Source organism: Typopeltis vanoorti, chromosome 7 (genome assembly GCF_054136105.1).
Source record: "Typopeltis vanoorti isolate ZY-2024b chromosome 7, IOZ_Tvanoo_1.0, whole genome shotgun sequence".
In the NCBI taxonomy this organism is placed as follows: Eukaryota; Metazoa; Arthropoda; class Arachnida; order Uropygi; family Thelyphonidae; genus Typopeltis; species Typopeltis vanoorti.
Genome location: NC_143555.1, coordinates 16,017,294 through 16,042,046, shown reverse-complemented (window position 1 = coordinate 16,042,046; position 24,753 = coordinate 16,017,294). Strand labels below are relative to the sequence as shown.

Sequence of the window (24,753 nt, the reverse complement as noted above, 5' to 3'; positions counted from 1 at the left end):
AACTACGCTACTATGTTTAATTTTTTTTAAGAGGAATAAGATGTATGAAGATGTGAAAGGTAAAATTATAAATCTTGTTGAGCATTTATGTTTATAGAGTGATGAAATACAACATGGATGACTTAGTTGAGGTGTGTGGAACAGAATTGTCAAATTAAGGCCTAATTCGTTTAGATATAATGAAGCCAGAAGAAGCCAGTAAGACCAAGACTTTTACTACCCAAGAAGAAGAAGAATCATGATGTTTTTTGCAACCAATGAGATGGTATTTATAGTCCATGAAATTGCAGCTGAAGTGGCATGATTCAAGAACATAGATAGAACCAATTCCACATGGTTCATAAAAGTGCAAAGAGGGATAGATGATATATATTGGCCTGTTACTAAGAAATATTAAAGGCCACTATCCTGTCATCTCTAGACAAATCATGATTGATAGTAACTAATTTTCCCATTTCTTTTCATTTATATGTGCTTATTATACTATATTTCAAACATGTTTTATTTTTATTTTTGACTTACTAAAAACTATTAACATGTATTTTATCTTATGTAGATCAAATTCCAACTTAAAAATCGATTTATGTAAAGTTTCACAGAACATAACCATTATGAAGTCAGAAAGATGCCTATAATCAGCTCATTGCAAAAATAAATAAATAAATAACGAATGCCTGCCATCAGACCACTAACCCATTGCTCTCACATGTCTTCTTCAAAATAATGTAAAAAGTTCAACAGTCATCTTCAATACCTAGAGACCTATCACTTAATCAGCAGTTGCCACTATAGATGCTACTACTGCTCTAGATCCATGTAAGACCACCTAGCCTACCTTGTAACCCTTACTTGTTGAGGAACTGTATATGGAAACAAACAAATAACCCAGTCATTCAAAAAAACTTTGTCACCAGATTCGAGCCACTGTGTAATCCTTACTTGTGAGAAACTGTATATGGAAACAAACAAATAACCCAATCATTCAAAAAAACTTGGCTACCTTGTAACCCTTACTTGTTGAGGAACTGTATATGGAAACAAACAAATAACCCAGTCATTCAAAAAAACTTTGTCACCAGATTCGAGCCACTGTGTAATCCTTACTTGTGAGAAACTGTATATGGAAACAAACCAATAACCCAATCATTCAAAAAAACTTGGCTACCATGCTAGAGCCACTGTGCACCCCAGTCTTCTCTAAAATAATGGAGCAAGCAAGTTATCAACCCTCCACTTAATTAAGAAACAACTGCTGTGTATTCTTCATAGGTCTGCATCACCATCTCTGGGCATGCGTTCAACCAGTTTTCTTTCTTTCATAGTTACATAGTGATCAGCATTCATTATAATAAAATTATGGAGACAGCTACTCTGTTAGAATAATAACTTCAGTTTAATATAAATGAAAATAACTACCCAATGTTTGATCTTCATTTCCTTCATTTCAAGGTCCATTATCTGGAATGTGTGTGTGTGCAACAGATTTACTTTGCTATGTAATTGAAGAAATCTAAATACAGGCAGCTCTCGGTTTATGATGGTTCAATTTACACCAGATGCCTGCGCATGCTTTCTTACTGTAGTGTGGTCTGATTGAGAAATGATGCTGGCAGGCACTCTAGTGTTTGAGTGTTTAAAGAACTACTACGACGTATATGTATCAAACCTAGTTTTACTGTTGAATCTACTTAATTGTTCTATTTAATTTTTTTACATACATACGTATTTAAATTGATCAAGTATAATTACATACCATGCCTGATAAAAGACGTGCAGAAAAGTTTAGCATAACTTGGTGTTAAGAAGGCGCGGAAATCAATCACACTTGAAAAGAAAGTGGAGGTGATTCGAAGAATGGAAGATGGGCAGGCACGTGTTAATGTCTGTAGAGGTATGAATTTATCTCCATCAACTGTTACTACAATTATGAAAAATGCAGATAAAATAAAACAGTCTGCGCAACAATCTACGTCAGTACTAAATGCAAAACATGTAAGTCATAGCAGGGGTAAACTTCATGAAAAAATGAAAAAATTTTATCATTATGGGTGGATGACTTGAATCAAAAAAAAAAAAACATTCTTCTGATGCAGGCTGTTATAACTGAGAAAGCAAAAACAATTTTTGAGAATCTTAAAAAGACAGATGGAGGCGAAGAAACATTTTTAGGAAGCAAAGATTGGTTCATGAGATTTAAGTCTCGAAGTAAGTGCCATAGTGTCAAATTATGTGATGAGGCTGCAAATGCAGATGTTGCGGCAGCGGCTGCTTTTCCTAAAGAATTTCAAGACTGTGTAGAACAAGGAAATTATCCTCCTGCTCTCATTTTTAATGTTGATGAGACTGGGCTCTACTGGAAAAAATTGCCATCACGCACCTTCATTTCCTGTGAAGAAAGTTCCGCTCCAGGTTTTAAAGCTGCAAAAGATAGACTTACGCTTTTGTTGGGTGCAAATCTCTCTAGAACTTAGAAGCTTAAACCAATGTTGGTGTACCATTCACAGATACTATGCGCCTTCAAGGGTCTAAAAGTCATGCTGCCAGTCTATTGGAAATGGAACAAGAAAGCTTGGGTTACACAAGATGTTTTTATAGATTGGTACACAAATTATTTTTGTCCTACCATGCTTCGCTTCTGTAAAGAAAATGATTTGCCAGTCATAGCATTGCTTCTCTTGGATAATGCCCCTGAACATCCTTAAAACCTTGCTGAAGTAAGAACACCATTGGATGTCAAGGTTGTTTACATGCCCCCAAACAAAATATCGCTTTTTCAACCGATGGATCAGGGGATTATATCAATCTTCAAAGCCTATTACCTCTGTATAACATTTATGGAAATGGTAAGAGTCTTGGACACTTCAGGAAAAACTATTAAAGGCAATTGGCAGTCAATCAATATTTTGAAGGCATTAACAACATCAAGGCAGCTTGGAACGAAGTGTCAGCAAAGTGTTTAAAAGAAGCATGGCGAAAACTTCTTCCAGCATTTATGCACGACTTTGGGGAATTAGAGCAAGAGGAGAATGTTATTGAAGACATTACCAAGCTTGCTCGAGAGGTGAGATTGGACGATATTACAGCTGAAGATGTGACAGAAGTCTTAGAGAGCCATGATAAGCTGCTTTCCAACGAAGACTTAAAAGAATTTGCTGAACAGTTAGGTCAACATCCAAAGGAGGAGAAAGAAAACAGAGAAGATCCTCTGAAAGATATAAAAATGGCTGACTTACAGCAGAACCTTGCAAGCATAGAGACATTGACTGATGAACTCTGCAAAATGAGCCACGATTGGGAACGGAGTGCGAATGTAAAAAGGAGTGTAATCGCATCTATTCGACCTTACACTGAACTCCTTAAAGAAAGGAAAAGAAAATCTAGGCAGTTAACACTGGATACTTTTTTCAAAAAAAATGTAGGTTATCTGAAACCAGGAACTTCAACATAGAAATATGTAATATCTTTTCGAAGTTTCATATTTTTTGTATATAATGTTTTGTTTTCATTATTAATAATTTTATTTTAACAAATATGTGTATGTATTATCAAAGCTTTAAATATAATAATGTTACACATACTTCATGTGCATATTTTTTTGACTGTGTGGAACATAACTTTGTACCTCCCATTAAAATTGGGTTCGTTTTATGCCGATTTGGTTTACTCCTGTTTTTTAGGAATGGAATTGAGGCGAAAAACCGAGGGCTGCCTGTATATATGTGTGTGTGCGCGTGCAACAGATTTACTTTGCTAACTAATTGAAGAAATTTAAATGACTAAAAGCCAAGGGATAACAAAGTCAAAAAAACTATTATTTTTTTAATGCATGACTAGTATTATCTTCCTAAAAAATTTCATTAGGTGCATAACATGGAATGAAAAAAGAAAAACACAAAATATATGCATTTCTAGAGAACAAAAGCTATAAGTTAAGTTACAAACAAATTGCTGACATTTGAAGGTGTTCTTGATCCCACAAAATTTTTGAGCATGTTCACGTGGGTTTATTCTCATTTATACCACAGTTGGATGGCTAAGGAGTAACTGTCAGACATTTAGTATTAAGGTGGACTGAATTGAGGACAATTTCTGTTGATTTAATAATTTTTTTCTTTCAAGCTCATCATAGCACCTAAAAATGTTTTCTACTTTATCCCATATCAGTGGGCAAGTGATTGAACCTTCATTGTCATGATTAGCAGAATTAAAATGTGACTGAATAGAGCAGCAGCCCTAGTTCTGCCATAGATGATGTATCTCATCTGTAGTTCAATAGATTTTTCTGTCTGACCAAAATATGGTATATTGCAGTTACAGTTATACCAAAAAACTACTGGATATTTTGAACTGTCATGTTTTGGTTTTTCTGTACGAAGCAAAGAACAAAGTTTGGTTAGAGGAGTAAAAGAAGTGCAGATCTTATATTTTTCAGAATTTTGGCTATTGGTGAAATGGAGCTGATATACAGAAAAGAGTTGTACCTTTTACATCATTATTATCTTCAATATGATGATCAGGTGGATTAAACAGGAGCTTATTAATGGTTTGCTTACAATAATGGTTTAAAAGGTTGTCAGAAGGAACTCGAGTTCTTTGGTGATCTAATCTTCTTTACTGATGGAGTAAACACCATGCTTTTTTGGGAAAGATAATGGTGAAATTGCACATGAAAGTATCTATTACTATGCATGGATTTTCTGTAAATAGAGATCTTCAGTTTTTCTGACACACACGTAAGTTTGACATATAGCGACAGGAGAGAACTGATAACTTCCAGCTCTGTGGTAAATTGCATTCTTGGGTGTTGATTATTGAAAAGGTTCCAGAACTCTTAGGGAATCCAGATTATGGCTTGAAATTAAGAAGACATTATCTGTATATCTTTTCTATAATCTTGGTTTCAATGGGAAGAAATTAATTGCTTTTTCCTCAAAGGCTTCTAAATATATGATTGCCAGTATAGAAGACAACGGGTTGTCCATGGCCAAGCCAAAGCTATGTTTGTAAATACTATTTTTATATAAGAAATAACCAGAATTTATGCAGCGAGTTCAGAATGGCTAACTTATCTTTTTAAAATAATTAATTCATCTTCCATGGGCACATTAGTACAGAGGGAACCAGTTATATATTTGGTTTAATCCTTTATCCAAGTGTAAACAAACAAAGTTGGTGCCTGAAGTATTTTCGGGACTGGGGAAACTTCAATTTTGGGTCTAGAAGAATGGTGGTTTCCAGATTATCTAATCCTTAGTCCATTTGTTGGCCATGAGTCTATTAGCCATGATTAAGTATATGTTCAACAAATCTAGTAATGGAATAAGTCAGAGACTGAATGATTTTATTCTCTTAAGATAACGAGAATCTCTCAAGTGTAGACTTATTTTTGAAGGCCTTGGATCCAGTTATTAAAAGTTTTTCCACTTGGTTATCCTATAAATTAAAGGTACCAAGAAATTATATTCTTGGTTTAATCCTTTATCCAAATGTAAGCAAACAGTTTGCACATGAAGTAATTTCACGACTGGGCAACTCGTATATAGAGGCTAATGACTTCGCATCACTTGCCTTAGTATCTCATAATGCAAAGCTCATATCCTTACAGACATGTATAATGCTATTCATTATGGGAAGGGTCACTACCCAGACCGGTTTTGATTTTGACCTTTATTGAGGTCTCATCAGTGGAAGCCAGAATATAATTTCTTGATGCCTTTAATTCATAGTATATCCTTTGGCTACTTGTATGTAGAAACATGACCTCTGCAATACTTTAACCTTGGTATCACTTCTGGGTCTGGCTCCCACTGATGTGACCTCAATAAAGGTCAAAACTGGGCTAGGTAGTGGCCCTTCCCATAATGCATAGCATTATACATGTCCATATGTATATGTGCTTTGCATTATGGTATACTAAGGCAAGTGATGTGAAGTCATTGGCCTCTATATATGAATCGCCCAGTCATGAAATTGCTTTGCTGCAAACTTTCTTTGCTTACACTTGGATAAAGGATTAAACCAAGAATATAATTTCTTGGCACCTTTAATTATTGGATCCAATTAGTTTTATAGTTATTTATGTAATTTTATTTAAAATTTATATAATGTTTAATATTCAAAATTAAGTGGATATTGAATACCACATTATTTCTTAGCCGAATAAGAAACTCAAAGATAGGGAATCTAATCTAAGAGTTTCATGCCGAATATAGAAAACTATATAAAGTTCAATGAGACCAAGCGTAAGCCACCACCTGGTAGTACAATGCTGGGAAACTTGTAGTAAAGGTGGAGTAAGATCCAATCACTGTCTTTATTATTTACCCAAAATGTAAAACACAGCTCCTAGATGTATTATTGTTCTACATGATGAGAAGAGGTCACTACCCAGACCGGTTTAGACCTTTTTTTTGAGGTCTTGTCGGTGAGTAGGTAGAACTATATGTAATACTAAAGTTTTAGTAGTCAGAGCTTATTTCTTTACTGTACGATTCACCAAAAGTTGCACAAATACAATTACTGAAATAAGAGCCAACAGGCTTCACTTCTGCGAAGTAAAATATTCAAAATTAAGTGGATATTGAATACCGCATTATTTCTTAGCCGAATAAGAAACTCAAAGAATAGGGAATCTAATATAAGAGTTTCATACCCGAATATAGAAAACTATATAAAGTTCGGCGAGACCAAGCGTAAGCGAACACCTGGTAGTGCAGTGCTGGGCAACTCGTTGTAAAGGTGGAGTAAGCTCCAATCACTGTCTTTAGTATTTACCCATAATGTAAAACACAGCTCCTAGGAGATGTATTATTGTTCTACATTATGAGAGAAGGTCACTACCCAGACTGGTTTCGACCGTTTTTGAAGTCTTGTCAGTGAGTAGATAGGCCTAGATGTAATACTAAAGTTTCAGTAGTCCGTGCTTATTTCTTTACTGTATGAAACTTTACCTACTCACTGATGAGACCTCAAAAAAGGTCGAAACAGGTCTGGGTAGTGACCTTCTCTCATAATGTAGAACAATAATACATCTCCTAGGAGCTGTGTTTTACATTATGGGTGAATACTAAAGACAGTGATTGGAGCTTACTCCACCTTTACTACGAGTTGCCCATCATTGCACTACCAGGTGTTGGCTTATGCTTGGTCTCACTGACCTTTATATAGTTTTCTATATCTGGCTAAGAAATAATATGGTATTCAATATCCACTTAATTTTGAATATTTTACTTCGCCAAAGTGAAGCCTGTTGCCTTTTATTTCAGTAATAAATGTTTAAGTTTTGTTAAATGCATATATTTTTTTATTTGGTACTCGAGTCAGTAATTTTCGATTCTAAAAGAAATAAAGTTAAAAGTCATTGCACCAATCAGATTGAACTTTTGTGTATTATTACTTAACATTCGAAGTAAAAACAATCTCTTTACAGAGACATACCGTAAATAGCGCAGCTGATAGATTTTTAAAATAACAGGAAAAGCTGACACATTGATTTAAAAAAAAAAAAAAAAAAATTAACAAAAGCATGACATCATACAACACCACCTCAAATCAGAAGGTCTGTAATAAAATAGGTAACAAAATCCATGACTATCATTATATGGTATGAAATCTTTCATGAAAAATATAAAATGTCTGATTTCATTATAGAATTGGTGATTATACATTAATTATTATTATTGTCACTATTTGTTATTGCACAGGCAACTTCATGGAGTTTGTAGACTCATTGAGAAAGGCTCTAAACATTATGCCAATCACTAAATAATATTTCCACAATATCTGTCATACTTTGCTTTGAATTCATTCACTATTCTTTAGACAAAATATCTAGTCCTCATGCCCTTGCTAACTATCTTGCCCAGTTTACAGGGATGGTCCCCTAGTTTTCTCTGCCATTACTCCAGACTTGTACAGAAAAATTTCCTCTTTATCCATCCTATAAAATATTAGGCAATTGATATGAAGTCACCAATCTCTATATACAAATAGACTAGTCATGAAGATACTTTATGCAAACAAAGTTTGCTTATACTTGGCTAACATATTAAACAAGAATATAATTTTTGCCAAGTTTAATTTAATCCTATAAAACAGTTCAGTACATTGTATTTGACTCTTTGCTACCTGTCAACCAATTTCTGTAACCCACAAGTCTTCAACCTATTTTAAGTCCATAGACCTGCCACTATCTTGGTCACTCACCTCTGGATCCTCTCCACCTCTTCCTCATTCTCAAGAAACCCAAATGACAAAATCTGAGCAGTGTAAGCCAGTTGAGGTCTTATAAAGATATATATTAACCTGCTTATCTGTGCTTGTCAGGATGTTCTTCAGCAAGGAAATCCTATGAACTGTTTTAGCCACTTTTGCAATATGTCCTCTGAACTTCAACTCTCTATCCATCCCCCAACATCCCCAAATCCCTGGCTTCATGATTTTCCTGTAGTACAGTTCCATCAAAAGGTGTGCAGCTAGTAATATCTTCACCCCAAAATGCAGAATTTGATACTTTGCCACATATCTATGCCAGTATTTAAATCATCCTGCAGAATTTCACGATCATTTTTAACTACTGCTTTACCCAATTTTGTGTCATTTTGAAACAGCTGAATATTTTTCCTGGTATGAAGGCGTGTGACTAGTGATGTGACACAGCACTATTCACAGGCCTCTTACTGGACTGTACTCCTGAATAAATGCCGGCCTGGTTGGCCTAGTGGTTAGCGTATCCGCTCCCTAGCCGAAAAGCTGCAGGTTCGAATCCCACCATGGGCATGGATGTTTGTAGTTGTCTGAAAATACTAGTGGTGGGTGATAGATGGCATTGGTGTAGTTGTAGTTTGTGGATTGAGTGGAGACAGAGAGTTGTAGAGTAGGTACCCTCCCTCGATGAGTCTTTGGATCTCCAAAAGACTCATTGAGGGGTCACGTATTAATAATAATAATAAATTATTGTCTGGCATCTCTTCATCAAGCTATCCTTTTATCTGTCTACATCACAAACTTCATATTCATTTCCATGCAGTATCCTGTCAGATGTCTTTGCAAAGTCCAGCAGTGTCACCATTACCTTTATCCAGCTCAGTTCCCACTTTATTATAAAAAGTATACTGAGACATAACCTCCCTTTCACAAAACTCTGTTATACTCCACATACTATCCTATTTCTATCTATCCATTCCTGGATTTTTGTCTTAACCAACTTCTCCAAGACATTGACGACTACTCCTGAGGTGCTGATCAGTCAGTAATTGTTAACCTTTAGACTTGTTAAACAGTGTGTCAAAGGCTAGCCAGTTCCCTAGTATCTTCTTGTAATACTAGAGCTGATATTCCATCTAATCACATAGCTGTATTCACATGAAGGTTCTGTAATATCCTATGCACCTCCAGTTTATCTGTCTGTATTTCCATGTCATCCTTTGCCCCTCTTGTTACTGAAATATCTCTACCTGGATGATATATCCTTGACAAGTGGTCACTTGGCAATTCAACTATTTTGCCTGCTTTAATTATCTCCCTACCATTAGCATTGATCAGCCCCCCCCTTGTTTTGAATTCTCTTGGCATTAGTATACATAAAGTGCAAATTGCTTCCCTCCCCTCAAGTGGTACTGTCTTATCCATTTTTGTACATTCTTGCCTTATTGGTATCTGAACACTTACTCAACTGCTTCCCTCAACTGCAGTTTTTCTAGGCAGTGGGGGAGCAGTAAAGTGAAACTAAGAGCAGTTTCCCTGATGTTGTACGTCTAGTCTCGCTCCATTCAACAGCACTTTTTTTCATACTCCAAATACCAAATCCATTCAAGTTCAAACCATCCATCTTATATAAGTCCTTTTATTTATTGAAGTAATTTTATCCGATGTATTTTATCTATTGAATTAATGGTATTAATTAATTTTTATTTTTAAAGGATTTAGATGGAAATGTGTTAGATTCATGGGAAGGTGTTCGAGTTCAGTGTTTATGGTGTCGAGAGGATGGAAAAACAGTCCTAGCTGCTGATACTCACCATAGGATCAGAGCTTACAATTTTGATGATCTTACAGACAGTAATGTGTGAGTGTTATACCAAACTAGTTTCGTATAGATCATTTTTTATTTGTAATGAATGAATGAGAATTGAAATATAAAAATTAACAAGTTTGTACGAGGTGGTATCAAAAAGTTTCGAGACTAGCTCTGTTTACGAGAAATTACTTTATTTATCTATGTTTACACACTATCACCTTCAAAATAGTCCCCTTGCATATCAATACAGCACTCCCAGTGTTCTTGCCACTTCTGGAATGTGTCCTGGAAGTCTTCTTTTTGAAGCATGTCAAGCACCTTCTGCGATTCGCACTGGATCTCCACGATGGTGTCAAAACGATGACCTTTGAGCTGGATCTTCATCTTCGGAAAGAGGGCGAAGTCTGCAGGAGCCAAATCTGGCGAGTAGGGTGGGTGCGGAAGTGAGATCATGTTGTTTCTGGCGAGAAACTCGCGTGTGAGGAGAGCTCGATGACAGGGTGCATTGTTGTCGCGGAGCATCCAGTTATTCGCGCACCACAGCTCCGATGGCTTTCACCGTATGCCCTTCCTCAGACGCCTTAAAACCTGGCAGTAGAACTCACTATTGATGGTCTGGCCCCTGAGGATGAATTCTCGATGTACAATGCCGCGAATGTCGAAAAAGACGATGAGCATGCACTTGGTCGAGCTGCCGACCTGCCTCGCCTTTTTTGGTCGTGGAGATGATGGGCTCTTCCACTGTGAAGACTGTTGCTTCGTCTCAGGGTCGTACCCATACATCCAAGTTTCGTCACCGGTAATGATCCTCGACATGAAGGATGAGTCATCCACGACATGCTGACGGAATTCTTGGCAGACTTCGATGCGCTGTTCCTTCTGCTCCTGGATCAGCAGCCTGGGGACAAACTTGGCAGCAACATGGCCCATGTTCAAATCGCACGTGAGAATTGCCTGGACTGTTCCTTATGATACACCGACGATGGCAGCAATGTTGTGGAGTGTTCTCGGACGATCCTCATGCCCAAGTTGCCGAATGGTTTCGACATTTTTGGGGGTTGAGCTCGTTGAAGTGCTTCCTGATCTCTCATCGTCTTTCAGTGATGTTCTTCCGCTCTTGAAGCACGCGTGCCACTCAAAACACCTTGAACAACTCATTGCAGCATCGCCGTAAACTTGCCGAATCATGTCAAACGTCTCTGTGACAGATTTGCTCAGTTTCATGCAGAATTTCATGTTTGCTCTTTGTTCTAACTTGCTATCCATGATGAAATCGCAGATGTGGTAACGTAAGTGGTCAGAATAGAATTAGTTGCACAGCTCCCGATGTACACAGGACGATGTCTTTTGGCACACTGACTTATGAAGGTAGGTGCTTCCTGTGACTGTGCGTGCAGTCTTGTGCTGCCATCTGTTGGTGTGTTACAAACCTAGTCTCGAAACTTTTTAATACCACCTCGTATATCATTATTTTATTGAATACCTGGTTATGTTGTCTGCTGTTTATTTTTATACCATTGTAGTATATCAGTTTTGGAAGATGTTTTTTGTATCTCACAAAAGTCTTTTGCCTCATATAGAATTTCAGCAAGTAAGAAAATAATTAGATAAACATAAAAAATTGTGATATCAGCATACAGGGATGACTGATATTATTCTTGCATAATGATATCAGTTATCACAACAATTTGACTGTTAATCTATTTTTTTGCACATGTAATATAGACATACTTTTATTTGTTATTAAAATGGTCCACCTCTGAGCAAGTCAAAATTGAAATGGCTCAAAATTTTAATAGCAGTTCTGAATACCAAATTTCATTAAATTCTGTCAAACAGGATAGGAATTATTATAATTTCAAATATTTTTGTCAATTAAAAAATAAAAAATGCTTCAATGAAATATTTAGTTTATTCGAGAATCATAATGAATTTAGAAAAGATAGATCCATCTTTTTATTTAAAATTAATTGGAAAAAAAGAATAAGAAGAGAGTGTAATGAAGAAACACATTCATAGATTTTGATGAAGTATTTGAGAATGCCAAAAAAAAATTTTTTTGACAGATTATTTTCTTCTAATATATTAAATTTTATTTAATATATTAGAAAAATAAATGCCAAATAACATTATAAGAGTATTGTATATGAGGATAATGAAATGCAGCAACTTACTGTTTTGGAAAGAAATATAAATACATCTGGATGGAGAATATTAAAAGAATATAATCAGAAAGATTGCTCACACTAATAGTTCACTCCAAACCATTTGGGAGAGTTGGGGGGGGGGGGGGGTCATGATGATGATGTAAAAAAAAAAATGATGTTCAGCAAAGGGAGGATAAATGTTCATGATGAACACCAAACTAGCTGTCCATCATTAATCAGTGTTGATCTGCTTGACCAGGTGAAATGAAAAGATCCATGCAAGATTCACCATTTCTGAGTCAAGTACACATTTTCTGCAACCCTCTCATTCTTGACTACACAAAATCATCACAGAACACTTACAGTATCACAAATCGTGTGCAAGATGGGTGCCAAAATTGCTCACTGAGCACAAAATAAAATGCATGGTGGCAACACTGGAGTTTTTTGGAATGATGTAATAAAGATGACAAATTTTTGAACCACATTATGACAGGAGATGAAATCTGGACCTCTCGTGTCACCAGACAGTAAGCAGCAATCATTACAATTGTAGTATAGTGGATCGCCAGTGGCAAAGAAATTAAAGCAAATTTTCTTCTGGGAAGTTCATGTATACCTTTTTACAAAATAGATGTTTACTTTATGATTTTAAAAAACAACAGTAAATGCAGATTTTTACTCTGGGATTATAAAAAAAATGAAAATTGAGGCAGTCTATTAAAATAACAAAAGGTAAGTCCTACTTAGTTCTGGAGTAGTTTTGATTTACACTGCACAACCTCACACTGCTGCTCAGATATGCTAGCTGCTTGAACATTTTATTCACTTTATTCTATTGCTTCTGCTCCATCTGAAATCCCTGTTACCTCTCTTTGTCCTTATGCCTCTTATAGTTTTCAAGGACAATCATTGCAGCAGCTGAAAATGTCCTAGGAAGAAAATGCTGTATTAACAAACCTTGAGTGAACAAGAAATATTAGAGCTTGGTGACCGGTGGAGAATATTACAGCCATTTCAGAACATTGGGAAGAACAATAAGTAATGTAATTATTTGAGACAGGTTAAAAAAGAGATAAAGTTCAAAATACAAGTGATTGACTAAATAAATTGAAAAAAATTGAGGAGAATCTCATAAGAATAGACATACAACAGTATACCAAAGATGAGAATTGTTATATATATTTATTTATATATTTTATACTTAATTTGTTTACTGATTAAATCCTTTCTTATTCAGAACGTTACTCATTTAAAATCCTACCGGCTGCTCTATTGTTATGTCATTTCTGAATTCACTTTCTCTATATATTTTGTTTTATATATATCTTTCTATCGCTATTTTTCTTCTTCAGATATTGGGCCTAATATACTTATATCTATTTATATCTAGGACGGTTTCCTCTTCGGATACTGGCAAATTTTTATTATGCTGCACCAGCCAGTATCCTATAGTAGAAAAGGTTCCCACTCAGGGAGACAATACTAGACTCTTAGCCATTCTCACACAATACTTTACTTTAATGCTGCTGTATAGATTCAGACTGCAGTCGTGACCAAAATCTATAATTATATACTCTTTCTAGTTTCTTCCCACCAAAATAGGTTCTATTTTTATAAGTGCTAGTTTGGAATCGTAATCAGGCATGACTCGGGTTTAGGTAAATATGACATGTTTATTGGAATATCTAAACGAATACAAAATTCATACGCTCAATTATGACTCAATACTAAATGAAACTCGAGTTAAGAGGTTAACATATTCTAAATTAAATCAAAGCTTGTGAAACATCGTAAAACACAATTGAAAATTAGGATAGATAGCAAATGATATGAAGTTAAACCAAAATTCCTTTCTGTAATGCTATTCATAAGATAATATAAACAAACATTCTAATGTTACTCAGTCTAAAATCCACAATTCTGATCTCATTAAGCTAATCCTAACACATACAATTGCTAAAGATCATTTCCAAACAATTCTTCTTACTCTCTCAAAGGAGGTAAACATTATCTGCTAAGATTGTAAGGGACAGAAGTATATGAATGGCAGAAGATATAACAAATCAGCAGGTTACAGATCTAAATTCAACATCAGGATTCTCCATTGCCTGTATCGAATCATGTGATGTGGATGACATTGCACAGATTGTACTTATTTGTAGATACGTAAACTCTCAAGGACCTCAGGAAGAATTACTCAATATACTGCCACTTACAGGACAAAATCTTGGAGAAGACATTGAATCTGCTGTTACCACTTGCTTGAAAAGTAAGGGTATTAATATTAACAAAATAATATCTATCGCGGCCAATGGGGCACTGAGCATGAAAGGTACAAAAAAAAGGTTTTGTTTCTTTATGTAAAAAAACAAATTTTGCATGACGTGTTTTCATTTCACTGCATAATCCATCAAGAGATACTTTGTGCACAAACTTTTCCAAAAGAGATAGCAGTAGTGATGGATTTGGTTGTAGAAATTGTTAACAAAATAATGGCAAGACCACTACATCATCGGCAATTTTGTGAACTTCTTAAAGAAATCAATTGCGAATATTGTGATCTTCTTTTGCATAACAGAATAAGATGGCTTTCCAGAGCTGCGGTGTTGATGTGATTTGCCACCTGTCTTGGAGAGGTTAAGTTGTTTCTAAGACAAAAAGACCTTGAATATGCACAGTTAGAAGATACCCATTGGTTACAATTATTCTACTCATTTAAACGCACTAAATAAAAAACTACAGTGAAAGGGAAATACAGGAGTTTTGCTTTTAGAAGAAGGGATTTCGTTTGAACAAAAATTATATTCGTTTACGACAGACTTAGAGAAAGGCACATTATTACATTTTCCTACGTCAAAGAAATATCAACAAGAACAAGCTGATAATAATTCTATAAATTTAACCTTTTTCAAAGAAATTGTGGTAAATATGCAATCTGAATTTAATGGGAGATTTGAGGAGTTTAGAAAGAACGAGGCAACTATGTCATTTTTATTGCGACCACTTGAAATTAATCCTGCCGAATAAATTTTTCACCTTTTGCTGGAATTGATGAGGCTACACTTCAACTTGAGTTAGAAGACCTGAAAACCAAGGATTTGTGGAATTCAAAATTTAGAAATCTTGAAGCTGACTTGGAGGATTTGGAAAGACAAAAATCTACCCTTGCAATAAAACACAAATGGTCTGAAATCGATCTTAAAAAGCAAGATCAGATTGTATTTGACACGTGGAATTGTTTACCAGACACATTCAGTTAAAAACATGCACATTTGGACCTCTATCGATTTTTGGATCGACATATTTCTGTGAGCAAATATTTTCTAATATGAATTTTATTAAAAGTAAGTTGAGAAACCAACTAAACAACGTGAGTCTTTCATCATGTTTGAAAATGAATATTGAGAAACCGCATATTGAGAAACTATCCCAAGAAGTTCAACAGCAAAAATCGCACTAAGAAGATATTTTAAATTTAAAAAATTAAAGAAATAGGTATGTTATTGGATTTTATACATATGTTTTTGTAAGGAGGAGAAAATCTTTGTTTTATTATTTAATATTTAAAATATCATATAATTTCGTGTGACATGCCACCCCTGTGTTTTACAACTATGATAACGTGTTACTGTAAAAATAATATGAATAAATAATTTAATTATAATATTTTTCAATGTAGTTTCTAAATTTAAAGCACACTGATGAGCAATTAAATAGTAAATCAAATACTCGGTTCGATCTGCATAAAGAATATTTTCTTTTTCTTTGATAAGAAAGTATTAATTTATTTTCCATTATTTAAGTATATTTTAATTTTTTAACCTGCACAAATAAATCCACATGTAAAAATCAACATTCATAAAATAGATTTTTAATTAAAATATACCAATTCTGCGCTACAAAACGAACACCGTGGGCCTCACAAAAAACCTGAGAGGACCACATGCAGCCTGCAGACCATTGGTTGCTCATCACTGCGTGTGGCTCCCTAAATTTTTTTTGAACAGATATAATTTTAAAAATGGCTCTTCACTCCAAAAAGGTTGCTGACCGCTGTTCTAAAGGAAACCCTGAAGAACTGTGATATTGAAGTGACAGTAGGAGGAGAAAGAAGAATAAATCATCAAAAGTTTGCTGTGATGGTATTGATCTTCTAGCAAAAACAAATCAGATCTCCAGGAAATCGCCACAGAGTTAGTTTATACTCTTAAAAAATATATCTTAATCATAAGTACCTAAAAATTCAAAAACGACAAATGACAAATATCTGTTCTTCTGACTAAAGGAAGTTCTGTAGCAGAAATGAAAAAATCCTAGATGATACACCCACAGAAGTTGATTAGTTAAAATATAGGCAATATCTTTAATAAAGATGAAAGATCAAGACAGGATATTAGAACAAAAATTGCAAAAGCAATAACAGTACTTCAAAAACTAAAACTGCTATGGACAGATAACAAACTTACAATTACTAACAGATTACATCTTATTGACACTAGTTAATTCAGTACTCCTATATGGAAGTGAAACATAGATCCACTTAACCACCTTACCGGCCATTAAAGATCAAATACGCATCCTCAAGATCCATCATAAATTTCAATGTAATATCAATGGTATTACAATTTTAATATGCACTTCACATCCATGGAAATGTGACGTATATATATACGTCCTGGCCGGTAGCATGGTTAAAAGAAGATGAAAACATGTTGTTGAAGTGCTATAGACCTATTATCAGATCCAACACTCCCGAACTTCTAGTCCCTTCCTTCACATGCTGTTTCAGGTAATTATCCCTTAGCGATGCATGAATTCCATTTCCCTCTTGCCTCATGCAATTTCCTCCTTTCAGTCTGTATCCCTATAGTTGAAGCCCTCCCATTCCCCAAGATAATTGCCCATCTTGAACATCTGTATCCTCAGGTTTATAGCAGTAACCAACAACAACATAGTTTATCCCATTTGTCTCTAAATTAAATCATCTCTCTCAGATCTAAAATTTTCCTTAACTTGTATTCTTCTTGGTTGGTATTCTTCAGCTATCATAAGTTAACATTCTTCTTCCTATCCTATTCCCCCTCTATGTTCTCTGAAAGGTCTATTCAGATTCTGAAAATTAATGAAAACATCATTACATATCTGCATTTTCTATCAATCATGTCTGCTCTGATTCTGATAATTTTTTGCCAAAGCAAGCTGACCAATGCCTCTCCTTTATTTCTGATGCTTCTAGCATTCACATAAAGGCATTACATCCCCACCCCCCATAATGTTATAACCAACCCATTTAGACTTGAAACCTGGAAACTGCACCTAGCTGTTCACAGTCATTTTTACATTCACACTTATTTGGCCTGTGGGTAGCTAGATACATGCTACATGCTTGATTGTATCCCCCCCCCCCCCAGTATATCAATGTACCCTGATTTTGCACTTTCAGCTTCTCACTAAACAACACTTTCCTCAAACATCTAACTCCAAAACCATTCAAATCCACTCCATTATATATAAGCCCTTTTGTCCATCAAATTCATTTCATACATCTATAAACTGCAGAACATTCATCCTACAAAATCCTCTCATTGACTCAGGAATCATAGCTCTAATTTCTCAACTCTGTCCTATCATAGCAAGGCAGCAGACTCACAATCTTTACTTTCTCACTCTTCATTTTTGCATCTTTTGACAATGCTTTCATATTCTCTCTCATTGCGTTTTCTCGCCTTTCAAATCATTTGTGCCTATCAAAACAATCAGCTTTTCACTTTTTTGCCCTTCGTGCAAACTAACAGCTTCACTAACATCCTTGATCTTTGTAGAAATTAAAGATGGAAATTCAAACTTACATGGAAGTAAATTTAATATATGTAAAATTTTTTGCATAAGTGTCAAAGGCAACATCACTACATTAATAGTGGCACACAAAATAAAGTGCAATAAAAGAATTCATTTTAAAAGTGCCACGACAGCATACGGTCAGTAAATTCCTAATAAAAATTAATAAATAAATAAATAATTTTTTTTTTTTTTTTCAGGCGCAAACTTAATTGTTTGCATACTTGGGATTAGGAGTTAAAATAACTAAGTTTATAAAATAACTTGATTATCCTAATATACAATATCCCCAAGTTAAAAAATTTATTACACACACACACACACATATATAAGATAATCAGGAATTTGCCTAAAATTGATATGATAATATTTCCCTAAAGGGGATAACCGAAGGCCGGCAGATCTGATTAACTTCAGTAGGTGTAGTAAGTTCTCTTTGTCCACCTTATGGGGTATCCATTTTTATATAAAAGTTCAGTTTTCTTGCAAAGAACCATATATTTAATCAAGATACAGGCTTGATTGCATGGTTTTATGATACTGGATATGCGATTCCTCACAATGTATTGGCTGCAGATCTGCCCACAGAATCAAGAAATCTGGGTAGATACCTTGAAAGATGAGTGAAGAAAGCTTGTCTTTAGGTGAGAAAAGGAAAGTAGAAATCTTTCTGTCAGGATGAAAGGACACTGCAGTATTAAGAGGTCTTAGAACTTTAGCAAAGCATCCAGAAATTCCTTTAATATAAGGATGCAGAATCCTAGAGATATCTTCAGGACATCTAGAAACTGGTAACTTAAAGCTGTTAAAAGCCTTCTTGATAAAGGATTAATTGAAACCATTTTTCATAAGACAGATTTGATATAATTCAATTCTTGTTGCAGAAGGTCTTCAGTAGAACATATATGTTCCACTGAAAATGTAACAGATGTAAGTTTTTGTTGGTTTCAGAGTATGAGTTAATATTGTATAATAAATATAAAGAATTATGAGAAATGAAATAGGAAAATATGGATGAACTGTTATGCAAAAGCACAAACATTTTATCAGTGTACAAAATATTTCTGATTTCTAAAAAACTTAATTTATTTTTTATTTATATTTTTTATGTAACTCCTACCAATAAAATGTTGAGTGCATTAGTACTTTGAGTGTGCTGAGAGATCAGTTGAAACATTTGTGACTGTCTTGTAACATGGAAAGGTAGTCACCACAAACATCTGTGGCAGGATAATAATGTATTACAAAGAGGGTTCTGAAGTTTGTTAGAATGGGCTAAGGTTTGAATGGTTTGTTATCTTAAAAGGATGAAAGAAAAATTGAATGCCAAGAAGAATTTGGGAATTAGAAATAAAAGATGTGCAACTCTGCAGGAGACTGAAGGTTGATGGAAGCACAGAGTAAAATAAGATGTCAGCGGAAGAAGAGGATTGATGTTGAAGGCTGTGGAGGAAGAGAAGATGTAACTGAATAGGAAGAAATGGAAAAAATTGGTGTTTCACCTTATGTAACATTGACTAAAAGAAGGACATATCTTGCGTTAGTAGTGTTACTAAAATTTTAAATTACTGAAATTGCCACTTAACTGCCTTTGGAAATTAAGTGGCAATTATTCAGAGCACATAGATGTAGTTCAAAAATAAATCGAGGCTTGGTTTGAACAAGTTTGAACTTATCTTACCATCAAGGAGTACTATAACACAAACTCAAATATGTTACACATTTGAGTTTGTGTTACAGTACTCCTTGATACATCAAGACAGGTTCAGATACAAATAAATCTCTTATTTTTGAAAATTATAATAACTGAATTAACTCACGTAAAATATTATTTATTAGTAGAATTTTTGCCTGAGTATCACAGGCAACTTTAGTACATTGTAAAAAGGCTAATTAAAAGAATTACTGACAATTCCAAAGGGCACCACCTAAGTAACTCATGTAAGATAACTAAACAAGTGTCATTGAGTTTCCTAAATTATTTAAAAAAAAAAAAACATGTATATATAGATAGATAGATAGATATAGATACAATTAAAAAGTTAGGAAAGATTAGCTGAATTAAAGACTATCATCCCCCATAAAGGCGATAGACGTAGACCATCAGATATGTTTAAGTTGGGCAAGTGAAGTAAAGTTTCACATGTTTCTTTATAAAACCATTCCATGAGGAACTGACTTTTGTGTTGGACTCTTGTCTTCTTCCAGTGAACTCTATGTGTAGTGTTGATGGCATGCTCTGCAAATCCAGACTGTTCAGGTTCAAGGTATTGAATATATGACTTGTGTTCTTCTATCCGAATAAAAGCAGATCTTCCCATTTGTCCAAAATAAAATTACCCACAAGAGCAAGGAATTTGATAGACACCTGGATGACTTAGATGTAAAAGCTTGTCCTTTAGAGAAGTGAGAAAGGTGGCGATTTTTCTGATTGGTCGAAAGGCAACAAAAATATTTAGTGGTTTTAAGACGTGCGCTATGCGTTCACTAATGCCTTGCACATAATGGATAGGAATACGCATTATTTCTTCTGTATTTGAAGAGGAAGATATATCAAAACTACTTAAAGCTGTTTTGATGAAAGAATTCTTATATCCATATTATTTCCTCTTTTCTAGATAGAAAAGAGGAAATAATATATTACAATTCTTTCTGTAATAGTTCCTTTGATGAACAAATGGTGTGGCAATGAATGAACTAGTGTTTTAATAGTTCCTGCCTTTTGACTGGGATGGTGATGAGATTCAGCATAGATATAATGGCCTGTATGAGTCTCCTTCCTGTAGACTGAGAAATGTAGGTTACAATTTGGTTGGCAAAGAATTAAAAGGTCTAAAAAAGGCTAACTGCTTATTTACTTCTACTTCTAGGGTGAACTGGATCCTTGGATGAAGTGCATTTAATTTAGTGAGAAACTGTTGTAATTAATCAGAAGAGCCCTTCCAGTTAGCAAAAATGTCATCTACATATCTGATCCAGTGAGTAGGTCTAGGTGAAATGTTGTCAAAAATATGTTGTTCAAAGTTCTCCATATTGGCAATAGCAGGAGAAATAGGAGTGCCCATTGCTGTTCCTTCGATTTGTTGACATAACTTGTTAAATAACCAGAATGCATTACAAAATCAAATATTTTAACAATGTCTGAAGGAAATTCTTGTTGCAGTAATTCAATGGTGTCAGATAAAGGAACATTGGTAAATAATGAAACAACATCTAAACTAATCATAATATCTGAAGCATTCCAGATGAAGATCCGAAATTTTATTTTTGAAATCCAACGAATATTTTATATACGTAGCGGTTCTTCTAGTTGAAGAAGTGAGTAAATTTGATTAAAAAAAATTTTGAAATTTTATAAGTGGGCAACCTATTGCAGTCTATCACTGGTCTTAAAAGAATGCCTAGTTTATGAACTTTTGGAAGACCATATAATCTAGGTGGACGAATGAAAGAAGTTTTATGTTTTTTCTTTTGATCTTCATCCCATATAGATACATTATCTATAAGAGAATTAAGTCTTTTTAATTGACTACCTGTAGGATCCAATGTGAGGGGCCTATAAGTTGAATAGTCGCAGAGCAGTAGAGACATTTTTCTCTTATATTCTCTTGTCTTGAATAACTACAGCCTTCCTTTTGTCAGCTTTCGTAATAATTAAATTATTATTATTTTTCAGTGATTTCAGTGCTCTGAATTCTGAGTAAGAAAGATTAGGACGAGGAGGCTTGGCATTAAAAAGAATTTTTGCACATTCAAAACGTGTGTTGTTAGCTGTTTTTTTGGGATAAGGATCAAATACCTCTGTCTGTGCTATGAAAAAAATCCATCAGATACCTTATTTGGAGCAACGGCAAAATTATGTCCTTTTGATAATACAAGATGTTCACTGTCTATTAGTATATGGCCGGAAACATTGATAACTACTTTTTCTGTATTATAGGCATTAGTAACTGATCTAGGGAGGCTCACCAATGCATCAAACTTATACGTTTAACTTATCGCGAGACGCATTAAAAACCTTTACATGTGAAGTCGATGATATATGCAAAATAGTGTTAAAAGTTTCAGCCACTAATACCGATTGTAGAGCAAGCATTCTTGATGTCAACAGTTTCTCTGTTTAAGATGGTGAGCAATTTTTTTGCTTTGTTTAGCTGACTGTTTAGAAGTGACCTACTGGCCTTGACATAAATCCGATGAGTTCTTTGAGGCATAAAAACTTCTTTTAATAAACAGCAGGTATGAATAACCTGACCTATCTTAGGAATATTATTCTGTTAATGCATTTAGCCTTCTTTACTAATACTTTACCGTATCTAGCACAATGTTTGGAAGTAGACTGTCTCCGTAAAGTCTCGATATATGTTTCAGTAAGAAAATACCGTTAGTAGACATATTACTTAAAATTATAATAACAGAATTAACTCACGTAAAATATTATTTATTAGTAGAATTTTCTCTTGAGTATAAAGGCTAATTAAAACAATAACTGACAATTCCAAAGGGTGCCACCTAAGTAGCTCATGTAAGATAACTAAACAAGGGTCATTGAATTTCCTAACTTATTTAAAAAAAAACAAAAAACATATACATATATATATAGATACAATTAAAAAGTTAGGAAAGATTAGCTGAATTAAAGAGTACTATTTCCCATAAAGGGATAGACATAGACCATCGAATCTGTTTAAGTTGGGTGAGTAAAGTAAAGTTTCACATGTTTCTTTATAAAGCCATTCCATGAGGGAACCAACTTTTGTCTTGTTCCAGTGAACTCTATGTGTAGTGTTGATGGCATGCTCTGCAAGTCCAGACTGTTCAGGTTCAAGGTATTGAATATATGACTTGTGTTCTTCTATCCGAATAAAAGCAGATCTTCCCGTTTGTCCCACAAGAGCATGGAATTTGGTAGACACCTGGATGACTTCCACAAAGTTTGTCTTTTGTGGAAGCTTGTCCTTTGGAGAAGTGAGAAAGGTGGCAATTTTTCTGATTGGTCGAAAGGCAACAAAAATATTTAGTGGTTTTAAGACTTGCGCTTTGCGTTCACTAATGCCTTGCACATAATGGATAGGAATACGCATTATTTCTTCTGCATTTGAAGAGGAAGATATATCAAAACTAATTAAAGCTGTTTTGATGAAAGAATTCTTATATCCATTAGATAGAAAATAGGAAATAATATATTGCAATTTTTCTGTAATAGTTTCTGCCTTTTGACTGGGATGGTGATGAGATTCAGCATGGATGTGATGGCCTCTATGAGTCTCCTTCCTATAGACTGTAGGCTACCATCTGGTTGGCGAAGAATTAAAAGGTCTAAAAAAGGCTAACTGCTTATTTACTTCTATTTCTAGAGTGAACTGGATCCTTGAATGAAGTGCATTTAATTTAATGAGAAAATAAGGACTGCACTCTATTTCCCCACATCTTCCATCATTTCCTCCTCCACCACAAGATATTGAAGTACTAAGAGATGAAGGACTTTCAGTTTTGGTGTGCAAAGGAAGTCATCTTGAAATGAAATCATTTATGAATTTAACAGCAGCATACCCCATACAAATGAACAGAAGTAATTAATGATTTTGTTGGAGATCTTAGTTTATCTGAACAGCATTCTGAGCTGCTTGAATCTAATATTTCAATAATGGAATTAACTCCAGGAACAAAAATGTCTTGGTTTTAAAAACAGAAACAAAATCCTGGACTTAATATTTTAAGATAACAAACGAAATGTTATTGTCAAGTTATAGGTGACTTTTAGAGAAATAAATGAATGAAGTTTGTGAGATAAAGTGTGGCAGTTTTGTGGACCCTTCCAAAATAAACTTAAAAACAGTTCTGTTGTGTAATAGTGATAAGTGTTTCATATTCGTACATGTAATAAGTATGAAGCAGACTTTTGAAAATGTCCAAGTCGCTGTGACTAATAGGGTATATTGAAATATTTGTTGCCTTTCAAAAGTAATTGCATTAATGCCAGCTATGCAAAGAGAATTAGTAAAAACTTGCTTTTATCTCTGTGTGCTTATGGGAAAACAGGGCATAATGGTAGACAATTATGTCATTATGCCTTCCTGAAAAAATTTTACTCCTGGAAGAAAGAACAAAACACAAACCTCTCATAGATCCTCAAGGAAATATTTTGGCTACCTTAAATATTTCTGGGTTTCATGAGAATCTTTGATAAATTGACAAAAATAGATCTATATTCCACTATATAACTACAAAACTTCCAAAAATTTCAGAAATCAGATTAAGGATGTAGTATAAGATGAAAAATTCATCTTATACTATATCCTTAATTTAAACGATTAAAAGTGAAATAGAAATTTGGCAACAGTAAAGCTGAAAATTATACAGAATTAGTTGATCAACAAAATAGGGGGAGGGGGGGGGTGCCAGAATGTCTCTGAAGATTGTGAAAATTTTGGCCCCTCAAGTGATGAGCGGGATGAATGTTTCTATCAGGACATCATGGTAATTGAACAATGATACATAAAAAAGAAAGGGAGGAGGTGCTGGCATGATTGGAAACTGTTGTTAGTTTCTTCAAAGGGAATGAAGGCATACAAGAGGAAACAAAGTACTTGTAAATACTTTTTAAATTTTTGTGTTAGCTACCAGTTTTTTAAATAATTACTTATTGTAAATATAGTACAAATAATTGAATTTTGGCTGTTTCTATTAATTTTACAAAATACAGCTTTTTCTTTCTAATTTACAATTAGGTTTTTATCATTGAAC

General features: G+C 34.5%; 1 protein-coding gene across 1 annotated transcript in view; it reads left to right on the top strand.

The window, feature by feature from the left end:
• The window catches only part of LOC150104511 (WD repeat-containing protein 26), a 400,251-nt gene that overhangs the window by 272,633 nt on the left and 102,865 nt on the right, over positions 1-24,753 (top strand). The window contains exon 10 of the mRNA XM_090395688.1: positions 9,921-10,066. Within this exon, the coding sequence (XP_090251814.1) occupies positions 9,921-10,066 (146 nt within the window). The remainder of the gene's footprint in view (positions 1-9,920; positions 10,067-24,753) is intronic.